Source organism: Fundulus heteroclitus, unplaced genomic scaffold (genome assembly GCF_011125445.2).
Source record: "Fundulus heteroclitus isolate FHET01 unplaced genomic scaffold, MU-UCD_Fhet_4.1 scaffold_315, whole genome shotgun sequence".
Classification (NCBI taxonomy): domain Eukaryota; kingdom Metazoa; phylum Chordata; class Actinopteri; order Cyprinodontiformes; family Fundulidae; genus Fundulus; species Fundulus heteroclitus.
In genome coordinates, this window is record NW_023396725.1 from 12,206 (window position 1) to 25,076 (window position 12,871).

The window sequence follows — 12,871 nt, forward strand, 5'->3', positions numbered from 1 at the left end:
ATTCTTCACTCAGCCAACGCTAGGCAGCAACGGCGTTCGGTGAAATCCTGTCACTCTTGTTAATACTCTACGGTAAAATCACTCATTATATCCTGTGGCTACATCCCGTTAAAAAAACTATTTAAGCACCACATTCAGCAGCTGTTTCAAGAAAACAGGACCTATACATCTGCTAGGATTTGACCGAACCAGGAAAAACCTTAAGGTTAAGCTTCTCATCCTTTTTTTAAAACTGTAAAATTAGAAAAGTAACAGGAAAAGAAATCTAAGAAAAGTCAGTATCTGACGTCAGCCAAGTCTACGTTTTGGACAAGATGATTATGTTTTTGTTCTTCTAAATTGCTGCACGGTTACAGGAACACTGGAAGAATAAAGGCCGAGCCGTTTCCCAAAAATGTGTCAAGAGTAAGCCATTAAAACGTGAAAAGGTCACAGCAGTCACAATTAGACCCCCTTTTTTTAGTCCATTGGCCTCGAAAGTGCTTAGATCACGAAGGCTCTTCTCCTTTTCATGACAAGGAAGCGAGGAGTGAGTTCACCACAATCTCCTGACACGCTGAGTCAGGAGATGCATGCTGCAGGTGTGAGGCTGTTTGCTTGGGCTTTCCTTCCATGTGAGGCGGAAAGTTGGTGTGGGACGTATCAATGTGACAGTCTAATTACTAGATAGACTGGAATTTCTCATCTGATTTTATTTCAGAGCAACAGTTATATAAACTGGTGTAACGTCCTTCTGTTTTCGTCCATATCAAAAAGTCCCCGTGCGCTGAAGGAGGAGGCAGAGAAATTACAATTTAGCACCACTTCTCCAAATGTATGAGCTCTTTAAGATGAGAGACTTCATTTCAAGCTGGTATCTGCTTTGCAAGAGAACAGAAGACTTATACGGGAGCTGTATAAGAGCACAAACTTCAATGTATTATCTTGGGATTTCATGTGATGGACCAATATCAAGCATTTGTATACAGCCCACCAGAGTAGAAGCACTTTTCGCTGAAGCTTGGGTCTTTAAGGACATGTACATCTAGAGAATAAAACTTTGATCAGTTGTTCTTGACAAAAATAACTAAAAGGGGACATTTGCAAAATCCACTTTTTCACCCTTAAATACTTTTTGTTGTGTACTTGGAGTCTTTAGGAATGCAGAAAAGTTGATTGTAGTCTGGCCAGGAGCTGCGCAGATATCTTCATGTTCAGTTCGGGTCATATTTTTTTCTCTTTTTTTCTATTACGATTTTTTGAACAATTGCGTCACAGCACTGCCTGCGGAGCTGCTAAACAAGGTCATCGACTTCTGGCTTACCGATTTCGCGAATCCACCATTCTCTGAGCGATTTTGTAGTCCAAGATGAAGGATACCGAAGCTACAGGTGGATAAGTAAAAATGTCTGTGTGTGAACTCACACAATTCATTACACTGTGCACCAAGAATGCTACAAATATGGCCGAACAGGATGGAGTGGAACTCTTCGTGAACTAAAAGGGGGGGGGGGGGGGGGGGGGTAGAGATGTGAATGGCCTCCTTTAGATTTAAAGAGACAGTACCAAAACCAGTTGCTGTGAAACACACCTCAGAACGGGGTAGAAGATGGCCTGTGGGGAAATGAACAAGGAGTTCAAACCAAACATTACAGTTACACTTTATTTAGACCACAACAGAAAGATTTAAATGTGAGAAGGATGAACGTCAAAGCATAATATGTCACCTTTAAATCAGATGGAGCATACTGCAATTTCAAGTCCTCCCACAAACTCTCTATTTGTATGCAGGTCTGGACTTCAACTGGACCATTTTGCCCCATAATATGTTTTTTCTTTCTCTAACAGTTATTTCCTTCTAGGACTCTCCTACATTTAGCTCTTCTGGCATTTCCCTTTAACTCTGACCAGGTTTATCTCCCTATAGGAACTATCCCCTCCTCAGCATAATGCTGCTACAGCAGTGTTTCCCTGTGAGCGTGTGCCGTTGAGGGGTGCAAACTGAACTTCTTAAAGCTTTCTTTTCAACAACAGTTTTCCTTTTGGCTGTCTTTCATGAAAGCTGGATCTGTGGCGAGCACAACAAATACCCATCCTTTCCAATAGTTCTCTTGCCTGAGCTGTGGATGTCTGCTGCTCCTCCTCCCCTTGCCTTGTCTGTCGGTTTAAGTGGATGGCCATGTAGTAATTTTTCACATTTATAGAGCTACAAGAGCCCAGTGACATTGCCAAAACTGAGGCCTTAACAGAACCACAGTATTTATACTCATTAAATCACACACAGGCAGACTAATAATTAGGTGACTTCTGAAGGCAGTTGATTGTATTTATGGATATCAGTAAATGGGACAGAATACAACCAAGGCTCACACTTCAGATGTTTATTTCAATTTTTAATCAATAAAAATATGATCCTTCTTTCTCTTGCTTTAAAACTAGAGTGATAAATACAACAGGGCTTCTGCTCCTGGTTGCGTAGTTTCAAAATGCCTCTGTACTAAATCCTCCGGTCTCAGTGGTTGAACACCTTGGAAAAGGGTGAAAGTCTTGTTGTCAGACAAAAAATAAAATAAAATAAAGCTCCTCTGAAAATCTTAAGAGCAACGTAGCAAAACATGTTCCAACCAGAGTGAGAATAGCACCCTGCCATACATACCTCCATTATATTGTTCTTTTTATTATTATTTTTTTATTATTATACAGATTTTTTTTTCTTTTCTAAACTGTACCACGGGTACCCACAAGAGCGTGTACTGTGTGTGTCTCATGTGCACACTCACGAGTTAATTAACAGAAATTGATAATAAGAGTTAAAAAGCTCAGAGATTCCAAGATGTATCACAGTGCTTAAAAAAAAAAACAAAAAAAAAAAACAATATTTATATTGTAGTCACAGGCCACAGACTACTATTTATTGCTGCAGTGACAGAATAAACTCTGGCCTTGTAACACCAAGCAGAAAATGAGGCTGCGTGTAAGGCTGAAAGTCACAGATTTAAAGTCATACATAAGAGCGGCACCGGAAACATTGTCAGCAATGAGAGATCTTAAGTAACATTTACAAGCATGACCTCTGTCATTTGCTTAAAAGTCAATGTGCTGCAGTTAGATCATCAAAGCTGCAATTGTGTTGTAGTATCTGAGCTTCCTCTCATGGGATATTTGAGGAACTGTCTGACCGCAGTTTTCTTATTACTTTACTTTTGATAGTGGGAGTATGACGCCTGCTCTGTTATGTCATCGCCCTCTATTTGCCTTTTCCTGCAAAGGTCTTTTCAACACAGAGCTAGGAGAACTGATTCTTTCTCATACATATGATCTGGTTCCATATATTGCGAGTGGTTCATGAGGCAGGAAAACCCTCATTTGTAGCATGTGTTGTCTGCTGGTAAATGTTAGGCAAATACATTTCAAAGTGCACTGACTGTTATTTCGTTTGTCATAAAAAGAGGGAGAAGAGTTTCCATAAAAAAGCCCTGGTCTGACCTTACCGGTTTGGAAAAAAAAGGTGTAAAAACCCAGAGCAGCTGATGTCATATGCACCCATCGGCTCATTGGTCAAACACAAGACGGTTAAGTTGCCCAAACAAGAAGGACTTACTAACTGTAAAGCAGTGGATTAAAGATTTTGTACAGATAAATACATTTTTTTAATTAGGTTTCATAGGTGAACACTGTTTGTGGACGATGTGAACTGTGACGCTGAACGAAATTCAAGACACAAAAAGCAGTGTGCATTTGGCAACAAAAAAAAAGAAGAAAGAAAGAAAACAAACAAAAAAAGCCACTATGCCATCTTTATTTTATTAAATCAAATATTAATAACTTATAGCTTACAAGCACTGCATCATATAATAAGTAAAAAGGCAGAAAAAAAACAGTATATGACATTCACTGGAATCTTCCTTCATCAAGTTAGAGAGAAAACCGATGTTTCCTCTTTCTGTTTTTCCCACCTCTCTTCAATCTGTAAGGAAAAGACATATCTTAATCATTCACATACTTGCAATTTGGACTTCAACGCACCAAAGTTTCTGTAGAAACTTAAAACAACAGTGGAAAACCACCAAGGGACCGTGTTGGCAGGCACCCAGGTACAGAAAGCGGAAGTAAAACATAGGCAACAGCCAGAGAATTACAGATACTGTGAAGATGTGGGGATGTTAGTTTAGCCAGGAGGAAGGAAATCGGGTGACAGGTAGCATGCGGACAAACAGTGATGTCAGTCTGTGCGTCTCGGTTGCGCGGCGGAAACGAACATGGCGACCTCATGTTTTACGCGATCGGAGTCACTAACCTGACGTGGGTCCATTCGCTCCACTGCGAGTCGCAAAGGGCATCCTTCGCTCTGACACAGACAGCTCTAACTTTGTGCTTCACTTTAAACTGGCAGATGTCGGTGGAGTGCACGGTCCAGGCCTGGAAAAGCAACACATTATTTTAGACACTATGTAATATTCGTCTTTTGCTTCGTTTTTGTTTTTCTGCTGTTGTTGTAGATTTGCACTTTGCTTTACTCCTTCAGTTGCAGGGACGCTTCTTACTTTTGACGGTTTTAGGTCTGTGCACGGGCTTTCACACTTTCTGCATCGACCCCTGAGCTGTGAAATCTGGAACGTGAGAGGGAAATAGGAGTAAGGCGTGTTCCAGGAGCTCGGGTAGCTCCACTCCACCACCGTCTTGTTGACCTTGCCAATCTTCACTTTGTCTGGTTTAACTGAACCAAAGAGGATGCACAAAAAAAACAATATATATTTGGAATGAATAGATACATTTATTGAGAAAGGAGATGGCATTGTTGTGCACGGTCAGAGCGACAAACCTCTCACCTATTTCCGCCAAGTAAAACAGTTTAGAGTAGCTCTCCAGCAGAAAGTCGTCCGTCCTCACAAAGACCGTGACGTGGATCTGCTGCCTCTCCTCGGCATATGGGCAGTGCTGCCGGTCCAGGCAGGACACACCGGACCCGCTGTCGTCCACAGAGCAGCTGAAGTTACTCTGAGCTGAGGAGCACGTCCAGTGGCGCCGTCCAGGGTCTGCGGAGCATTGGCTGTCGTGGTCATCCGAAACACTGGCAATGTAAGTGAGTCTGTTCAGAAGATGTGGAGAACGCCAAGAACAGCTAAACACAATTTGAGAGCATCTCTGTACGAAGGGGAGTAGCGAAGGTCACTGTCTATTTCGAGAAGAGTGTCAAATCTGTCGTTGTTAGAGAGCCAAAGACAAACCGCACTTGCAGTTTAGGAGCTTACCGTTGAACTTTGATAAATGCGGCTTTGCCAACACGACTGCTGTGCCATGTCCAGGAACAGTGAAACTCCCCGTTGTAGTTCTGAGTGGAACACTTCAAATAATCTTCTAACGAAAACCACCAGAAGACAAGAGATAGTTTAGTGAAAGAGCCGCTTTAATGCATTTCAATGTTTAGCATTAGCGTCGCTTAGCAGGAGCAGACCTTGCTTGTCTTTAACAAGAATTCTCTTTCTCTTGGTTTCAACTAGCTGGATCAGGACCTCTGTGTGATTTAGGAGTGATCCATCCCGGCTGTGGCAGGTGTAGTTGCCTCCTCCTAAGCTTTCCACTAACGGCACCAGGTACAAGTTGCCTCTCTGCGCCTCCACCATCCCGTTTTTCTTCCAAAAGATATCCTGGATGTGGTTGCCTCTCGTCTCGACGTCTTCCGGTAGCTCCAGGCAGGTGATTGGCTGTTGGCCCAAAGTGCCGTTCACTTCCACGACCAGAACTACGGGGAACCAAATTCACATGCACACACACACACACACACACAGAGGAAAGGGAAAATGTTAGAGATGCACCGAGAAATTACATGTAAGATACTGGAAGAGCTTTGAAGTTGAAAACCCATACCGATGACCGAGCCATCAGAAACTAAAAACATCCGATCTTTTTCCAATCACATAAGCAGCATACATAAGTACACAAGTGCTGCGACGTCTTCGGTGCCAACGCGGTTATTTAGTTATTAAGAAACGTTTGCATTCAGTAAAATGCTTATAAATGAGGTCAGAGGAAGTAGACAGATGTAAGATGCCAATGAAAAACTCTAACCAATCACTGCTCTCTCATTGTCATAGTTTTTTGCCCTCCTCTCACTCCCCTCTGTCCCTCAGGTTCTGGGGGTATCACCTTATCTATTGGTTGTCCCTCATACCAATCATTCTGACACGCTCACCTAACGACAGTGTGCGTGCTCGTTCCTTGTTAGTTTCTGCTTGCAGGCTGCGCATGCTAATGTTTAATTATCTGGTTAGCTTAGCGGTTAGCTTCGGTTTTAGCCATTCATTGTAGCGCCACTGCTCTCACGTATACTTTGAACATGGCGGAGGGTCTCAAAAAGCGAACAGCGGTCATGTTTATGACAAGAGACCAGAGAGGGTTTGGGCAAGGTAAGATAGTCTTGCTAATGCAGGACTATCGACAACCCTAGCTTTAATCCTATCGAGCTTTTAACCTGTTGGTAATGTGACATGCTGGAAAGATTGGTAGCTTTTCTGTAATCTCAAAAGGTAAGGCAATAATTTACCTAATGCTGTTTTAGCATTTTTTTTTATAGCTGTGCTGTTTAACCTTGTCTGCAAGCTGAATTTTCGAGGTATTTGTGCATTCCCACACACACGAGAATCCATCTAGTTCCGCCCCCACCTCAACCATTCGAGACCGACCCAAAATCTTGTCGTATTATGGTTTAACACGGTACATACAGCTGTGATGAAAGCAAGAGCCGGCGATCCCACAGCTAAACCAAAATAAACATGGCAGCGCAGGAGGACGCAAGAGCAGCTGCTGTTATCACATCTGTTTTGTCAGAATCCACGATTGTCTCAAGCATTACTATCCAAATAGCCGTGCCTTGACCAGCCTAACTTGTTGTGGTTTCTCATGGCGCCTGCCGCTTAGTATGGGCTTAAACCAACCTTTGGTAGGCGGGCATCTGTCGCGGCTTCGCCCAATCTGCTCGGAAAGTTCTGCTGAATGTCCATCTTTTCCCCGAACAAATTCCATGGGAACAGTCCCGGATTGATAATGTGCAGAACCGAGAGTGCTACACATTATCAATCTGGCTTGTCAGGTTATGTGCTACTAACTAATCACTATTATAAGATCAGATCAAATCAAAGTTTATTAATGTAGCACTTAGCAAAAGTCAAAATGGTGCCTAAATTGCTTTACATGTTGGGGATTTTTTTTAGACAAAAAATAAAAGTGAAGAAGAGATGATAAAAAAAACGTGGCAATTCAAAATGAAAAAAGATATGAAATATTAAAATATTTAATAAAATGAAAAAGTAAAGATATCATCTGAAGTGACACATCTGGGTGAGTGACAGATAAAACATTAACTATAACTAAGTAATAACTATGTCTCAAATGATAGACTAAACAGATGTGTTTTTAGCTGAGATTTACAAACTTCCAGCTCAGTTATGGATCGTAGCTCTGTTGGTGAGGAAATTCAGAGTATATGAGCAGAAACAACAAACAATCACCCTGTTTTTTTGTATCTTGTCCTTGGGACTTCTAGCGTTATATGCTCAGATGAGCACAACGCCCCATAATGATCCTACAAAAACTGCAAAAAAAAGTCAACTCTGTAATGTTTTTGTCCTTGTTTTAATTTATCACATTTTCTCTCACACCATGTGGTGTGATACCCTCTTGGCCCCTTTTATAAATCATTATAGGCCATGCTATAAATATATATTTTTAATGAGACATAGGGATCAGTCAAAACTCTTATTTGTCAAAGCTTGAGAAAAAGGTTGGAAATTAGCCTAAGAATTATCATCGGTTACATCTCTGGAAATGTGCGCTGAAAATAAGCATTGATTTTTTCCCCCCTGAAAATCAAACCTACCGTTTGGCAGCAGAGTCCAGTGGCGCAGAGGGTTTTGGCCACTTATTTGTAGAAATGCACACATGAAAACAAGCAGCTTCATCTGAGTGACAGAGAGGAGACAAAGTATGTAGGGATAAGACAAGTGAAAGAGGGGATAAAAAAAAAAAGAATCCAAGAATAAAATGTATCTTCAACAAAATCGTGGTGCCACGATTTGGCAGTACAACAGATAAAGTCCATTCACTGTTGAATTGCAACTAAAAACAAGATTGCAGTGAAAAACAGCAAGTAAAATAAAGTAAAGAGGGAAAAAGGCTTATGCTCTTAATTTTCTATTCTTTCAGAACAATAACATACTTAATGAAATGCTAGAGTGGATCAGTGATGTATCCTTAATTACACATTATTCAGAATTTTTTTTGCTCTACATTAGTATATTCTGACAAGCTTAACTCGCCCTTGAACACCTCAGTCAGAAGTCTTCTTACCTCGTAACTAAACCCCATGTTTGATGGCTCTCCCGTGCTTCTCTCCGCTTGAAATGCTTCTGTTATTTCACGGCCATCTGACATTTCCCTTTATTGCCAGGAATAGAAGAAGTCCAGAGACACTTCACTTTCTATGCTCGTGGATGAGGGGAAGGATTTCTTTTTTCTATTGCTCACTTCCACTTCTGTGTCTCACTAAATGAGCCATCCGTTCTCTTTTGTGGGTCCATCAAACAAGTATAGCGGCGTTGTCGGATTTTTGTACCCTCCGGCTTTCACGTGACTTGATGGAAGATTGCTGAAGTCGCCCCACTTGGTGCCGTCCCTTCTTGTTTACTCTCTGGCCACAATGATATTCTGGTGTCTTTTCATTTTCCTTTTGTTAAAGGGCTGTTTGTTTGGGTGACACAAATGTGTGTTGGTTCAGTTGTTTCACCACAAGCCTCCTGAAATTTCTCTCAGGTTATTCATATAGTTCCAGACACAGTTCTGTTTTTTTTTGTGTGTTTTTTTTAAACATAGATTTCATGATACAAATTCAACCAATAAACTTAAGAAGAACCACCAAATCACCTATTGGATTTAGCGGGTTGCAATAGGAAGTTAAACCTGCAATGCAGGTGTGACTCCAGATTCATGAAAAAAATAAAATAAAATGCTGTCAGACATGAAGAGAATTAGACTTTTAAGGTCAGGTTCTACCAAACAAAGCTGAAAGCATTTAAGCTCATGATGGCACCTGCTATGAAAACCAAACAAGAGCCTTTAAAACTAAATTAAGATGGTTCTTGATTATGATAATTAGGGAGCTAACAGAGCTGCGAGGTTGCATGCTACCCAATGAATAGCTTGTTTTGAAAATGTACTATGAACAAAGATGGGCTTGATATGTTTCAGGAAAAAAGCAACTTTTTACAGAAAAAGCAGCGTCATGTTGCGTTTTTGGGAAAAGAGAGGGAAGTCAGAAATGGGGGGAATATGAAAAATGCTGAGCTGTTACATTGTCTTGAGCGAAACATAATGAAGTCATATGTTTTTATCCAGTCAAAATTGAAACTCCAGTAACACTGATGTCTTTCTCATAACATGATTAACTGTACAGCAGCAGAAACTACCCTGGTGGACAAAAGCTTCAGTTATTCTGGTTTGAGCAACTGAAAGACATCGTTTACTTTTTTCCCAAATTTGGGTATGTTGGACGTGTAAGGTGGAAGGAAAATTGTGTGAATAATCTCATATAAAGCTCGGAGAATTGATGTTTGTAGACACTACGGTTGTCTGTAACCACCCAAACACTGAATGATCTCATCACTTATAGTTTGTTCGGTACGGTGTGAAGACTCATCCAGAGAAATCCGGGGGTCAGCTGTTCTCAACTGAATTTCTTCTGTTTCTTTTGTTGTTTTCCAGACATCAGACTGGAAATTCCTCAGGTTTCACAAGGTGACATCACTTGCTGCCACTCCTATTAGCAGTGGACAAGGGTTAATTGATTTTGAGTTTCCTTCTTTTTTTGATCTAACATTGTTATATCAGCACGCTAAAGGACTCTTCGGCCTACACTTGGCCCATTCATTTGATCAATTTTGAATTATTCCCTGTCTTCGGGAGTTTTTCCTGCATGTTTTGAATCAGCAGAGGTTAAACCTTCGTTAAAGAAGAGGTCTGGACTAGATGTGAACTCACCATGACATTACAGACGTATTTGAAACTTTGCTATTTTGGCAAAGGTGTTTGAAAAAATGGTCTCAAAGCAGCTCATCCTGTGTTTAACAGCAAATTATCTATTGGTGCCTTTTCATTCTACTTTTAGGGCAGACTATCCCACTTAGATGGCTCTGACAAAAGTGGTTAATGACTTGTTACATATTGTCTTTGATTGTGCTTTAATTTTACCGTTGTTGGACCTTAGTGCTGCTTTTGATACAGTCGAGCATTGTATCTTACTTGAGAGACTTGAACATTACTCTTTGCATCTTGGGTTAGGGTGCTGATGTGGTGAAAGAGTTATTGGTCTGATGGAACTCATAGTGTTGAAGAATGTTCTGTCTGAGACTTATGCAGATGAGTATGGGGTTCCACAAGGTTCTGTTGTGGGTCTCCTGCTTTTCTTCCTCTATCCTGCACCATTTGGTCAAGTATTAGGTTATTTTGGAATTGGTTTTCACTGTTATGCTGATGATTTACAAGTATATATGCCTGTTACTTTTGAAAATGGGTTTAGTTTGTCCAAACTTGAGGTCTGTCTTTGAGCTGGTTGGAATTGGCTCTCAAAGAATTTGCTGTTCCTTAACTCTGCAAAGATAGGGATGATGATCCATGGACATCTGAAATTACATCATCAGCAGTGGTTTCAGCACTTTTACAGTCTTCTGGGAGTTTGTTCCAGATAAGTGGAGCATAAAAACTAAATGCTGCTTCTCCTTGTTATGTTTGGTTCTGGTTCTGAGTATGCAGAGTAAATTTGTGCGAGAGGACCTTAGTGGTCTGGAGGGTTGATATACTGAAAGTGTATTTTGGTACTAAGCCATTGAGTGATTTATAGATTAATAAAAGTATTTTCAAGTCTATTCTCTGAGATACAGGGAGCCAAGAAGATCCTGTTGAGACATTAGTCCTTTAATTCTGGAAATGTTCTTCACCAACACATTTGACTCCTCAGCTACATTTGTGAAGACCGCCTTGTCGTCGGTCCACACAAACGCCTCCTTTCTCTCTTCTGCTCTCTTCCCCCTGCTCTTCTTACTTTTTCTTCTTTCTTTACTTCTACGGCAGCGTTACCGCTGAACCTGTTCAGCACTTGTACGGGTTCATAGTCACCTGGTGACGTGGTGATGTAGAGCTGTGTGTCGTCTAGTTATGGTAACTGATGTTGTTTTATATGATCTGAGCTAGAGGGAGCATGTAGACACTTGGGGAACCCCACATGTGATTTTTTAACACCTTTGATGTGAAGTTACTTACTGACACACACACAATATATATATATATATAATAATAATAATAATTATAATTATTATATATATATATATATATATATATATATATATATATATATATATATATATATATATATATATATATATAATAATTATTATTATTATAAATAACACTTTTCTCAGTTAACTTTTCTTGATAAAAATCTGTTAAACTGTGGCTCCTGGATATGGCAAACACAGTAGTAATCCATCAGAATGTTTTGTCAGAATAATTGTAACTCCTTACAGGGATGTTATATTATGGAAATGTCTTGTGTGGTAGAATCTTGTCCTGAGTATATGGCACGTTTTCTTCTTGTTTAATCCCACACCCTATAGGAAACAATTAATCCTTTTGCGAAGTCATGTCATTGTCAAAAAGGCAGTGGTTTAGTCATCCTCTCATTGGTTCTTTTGGAATCTGGCATATTTGGAAAATATGCTGCAGTTTGCACTTCTAATAATAAGGTAGTTAAGGTAGTTAATTATGTGCGTTTTAAGGACGAATTCAGGTATTTATTTCTGAAAATTGACCAGTAAACAAACCACCGATGTGAATCTTACTAATGGCGGGCTAAAATCTATGGTAACAAATATGATATGGTACTCATAAGTTGGAGTGTAAGGAGATCTTGCTTCAACTGGTCCACACTATTTCTCACAGAAGTGAAGTCATACTTGCAAAGCTCCAGAGTTTTAGGACTTCGTGAGGTCAAATAAGTGTAAGCTATTACTATGGCTCCACATATCATTTTCAATGCTTCTGATATGAAGAACAGAACATTTGGGTGCAATAATTGATCTAATTGATTGATCTAAATTTCAAAAAGACACAGGTATAGTGGATGATCATCTTTCGGCTTCGAGTTCAGGGGGGATCGTCCTATCTATTGGTTGTCCCATATGCTAATCATTGTGTTGCGCTCACGTAATGCCAGCGTGCGCACATTAGTTAGCGTTTATATGTCCAGTAGGCTTCGGTTTCTGCCGTTCAATGTACTCCGCTGCTCTCACCGTATACCTTTAAGATGGCTGAGAGTCACAAGAAGCAAACTGTCTTACAAGTTTATGAGAAGAAGAGGAAGGCCTCAGAAGGAAAAAATAAGCCTAGAGAGAATTTGGGAGATTCTTTCACACAAAAGAGCAGGTAGTATGGTCTGGCGCATGGGCATGGGTGTTTCTTACCTGCATTTCTGGAAAAATCATCCATTATATGGTTAACCATTATTAAATCTGCATTTTTTCATGTGAAGAATATTAAAAAAGTTAACATTTCTTGTCAAAGAACAACTCTGAAAAGCTTATACATGCATCTGTCATAAGTAGGATGGGCTATTGTAACGGCCTTTTGCCTTACTTCTCAAAATCTGCATTACGTAGACCATAAGTAATACAAACCACACCTGCTCGTATGATCACTGCCACTGAGATCTCCACACGTTACTGCAGTTCCCCAAACTTTGCACTGCTACAGAAAAGCACAACCGGTTTTAAAAATGCCTTTATATCTGTACAAAACATTAAACGGCCTTCCTCCTCAGAGGTATGTTACATTGGTATTCACCTAC

The 12,871-nt window shown here is 40.3% G+C and overlaps 1 protein-coding gene across 2 annotated transcripts; it reads right to left on the bottom strand.

Annotated features, from left to right (window-relative positions):
- Positions 1 to 3,845: 3,845 nt before the first annotated feature.
- LOC118556296 (interleukin-12 subunit beta-like) lies at positions 3,846 to 8,752 on the bottom strand. 2 transcript variants are annotated; one of them, XM_036130253.1, is made up of 8 exons: positions 8,326 to 8,752; positions 7,856 to 7,937; positions 5,435 to 5,722; positions 5,232 to 5,337; positions 4,809 to 5,050; positions 4,524 to 4,696; positions 4,277 to 4,398; positions 3,846 to 3,946 (listed from the first exon to the last, which is right to left on the bottom strand). In XM_036130253.1, exons 1-8 carry the CDS (start codon positions 8,407 to 8,409, stop codon positions 3,895 to 3,897), a joined length of 1,149 nt encoding a protein of 382 aa, XP_035986146.1. In that variant the 5' UTR covers positions 8,410 to 8,752; the 3' UTR covers positions 3,846 to 3,894. The 2 variants fall into 2 exon arrangements, with proteins under 2 accessions (XP_035986146.1, XP_035986145.1); XM_036130252.1 differs by having other exon boundaries at positions 4,809 to 5,068.
- Positions 8,753 to 12,871: the final 4,119 nt, after the last annotated feature.

What these genes read in the sequence shown, in the direction of transcription:
- LOC118556296 (XM_036130252.1), bottom strand. Translation starts at nt 8,409, where the DNA reads ATGTCAGATGGCCGTGAAATAACAGAAGCATTTCAAGCGGAGAGAAGC. An exon ending in ACATGGGGTTTAGTTACGAG is followed by an intron (nt 7,938 to 8,325) that starts GTAAGAAGACTT and finishes TCTGTCACTCAG; the next exon opens with ATGAAGCTGCTTGTTTTCAT. An exon ending in AGCGAATGGACCCACGTCAG is followed by an intron (nt 3,947 to 4,276) that starts GTTAGTGACTCC and finishes TTTTCCTTACAG; the next exon opens with ATTGAAGAGAGGTGGGAAAA.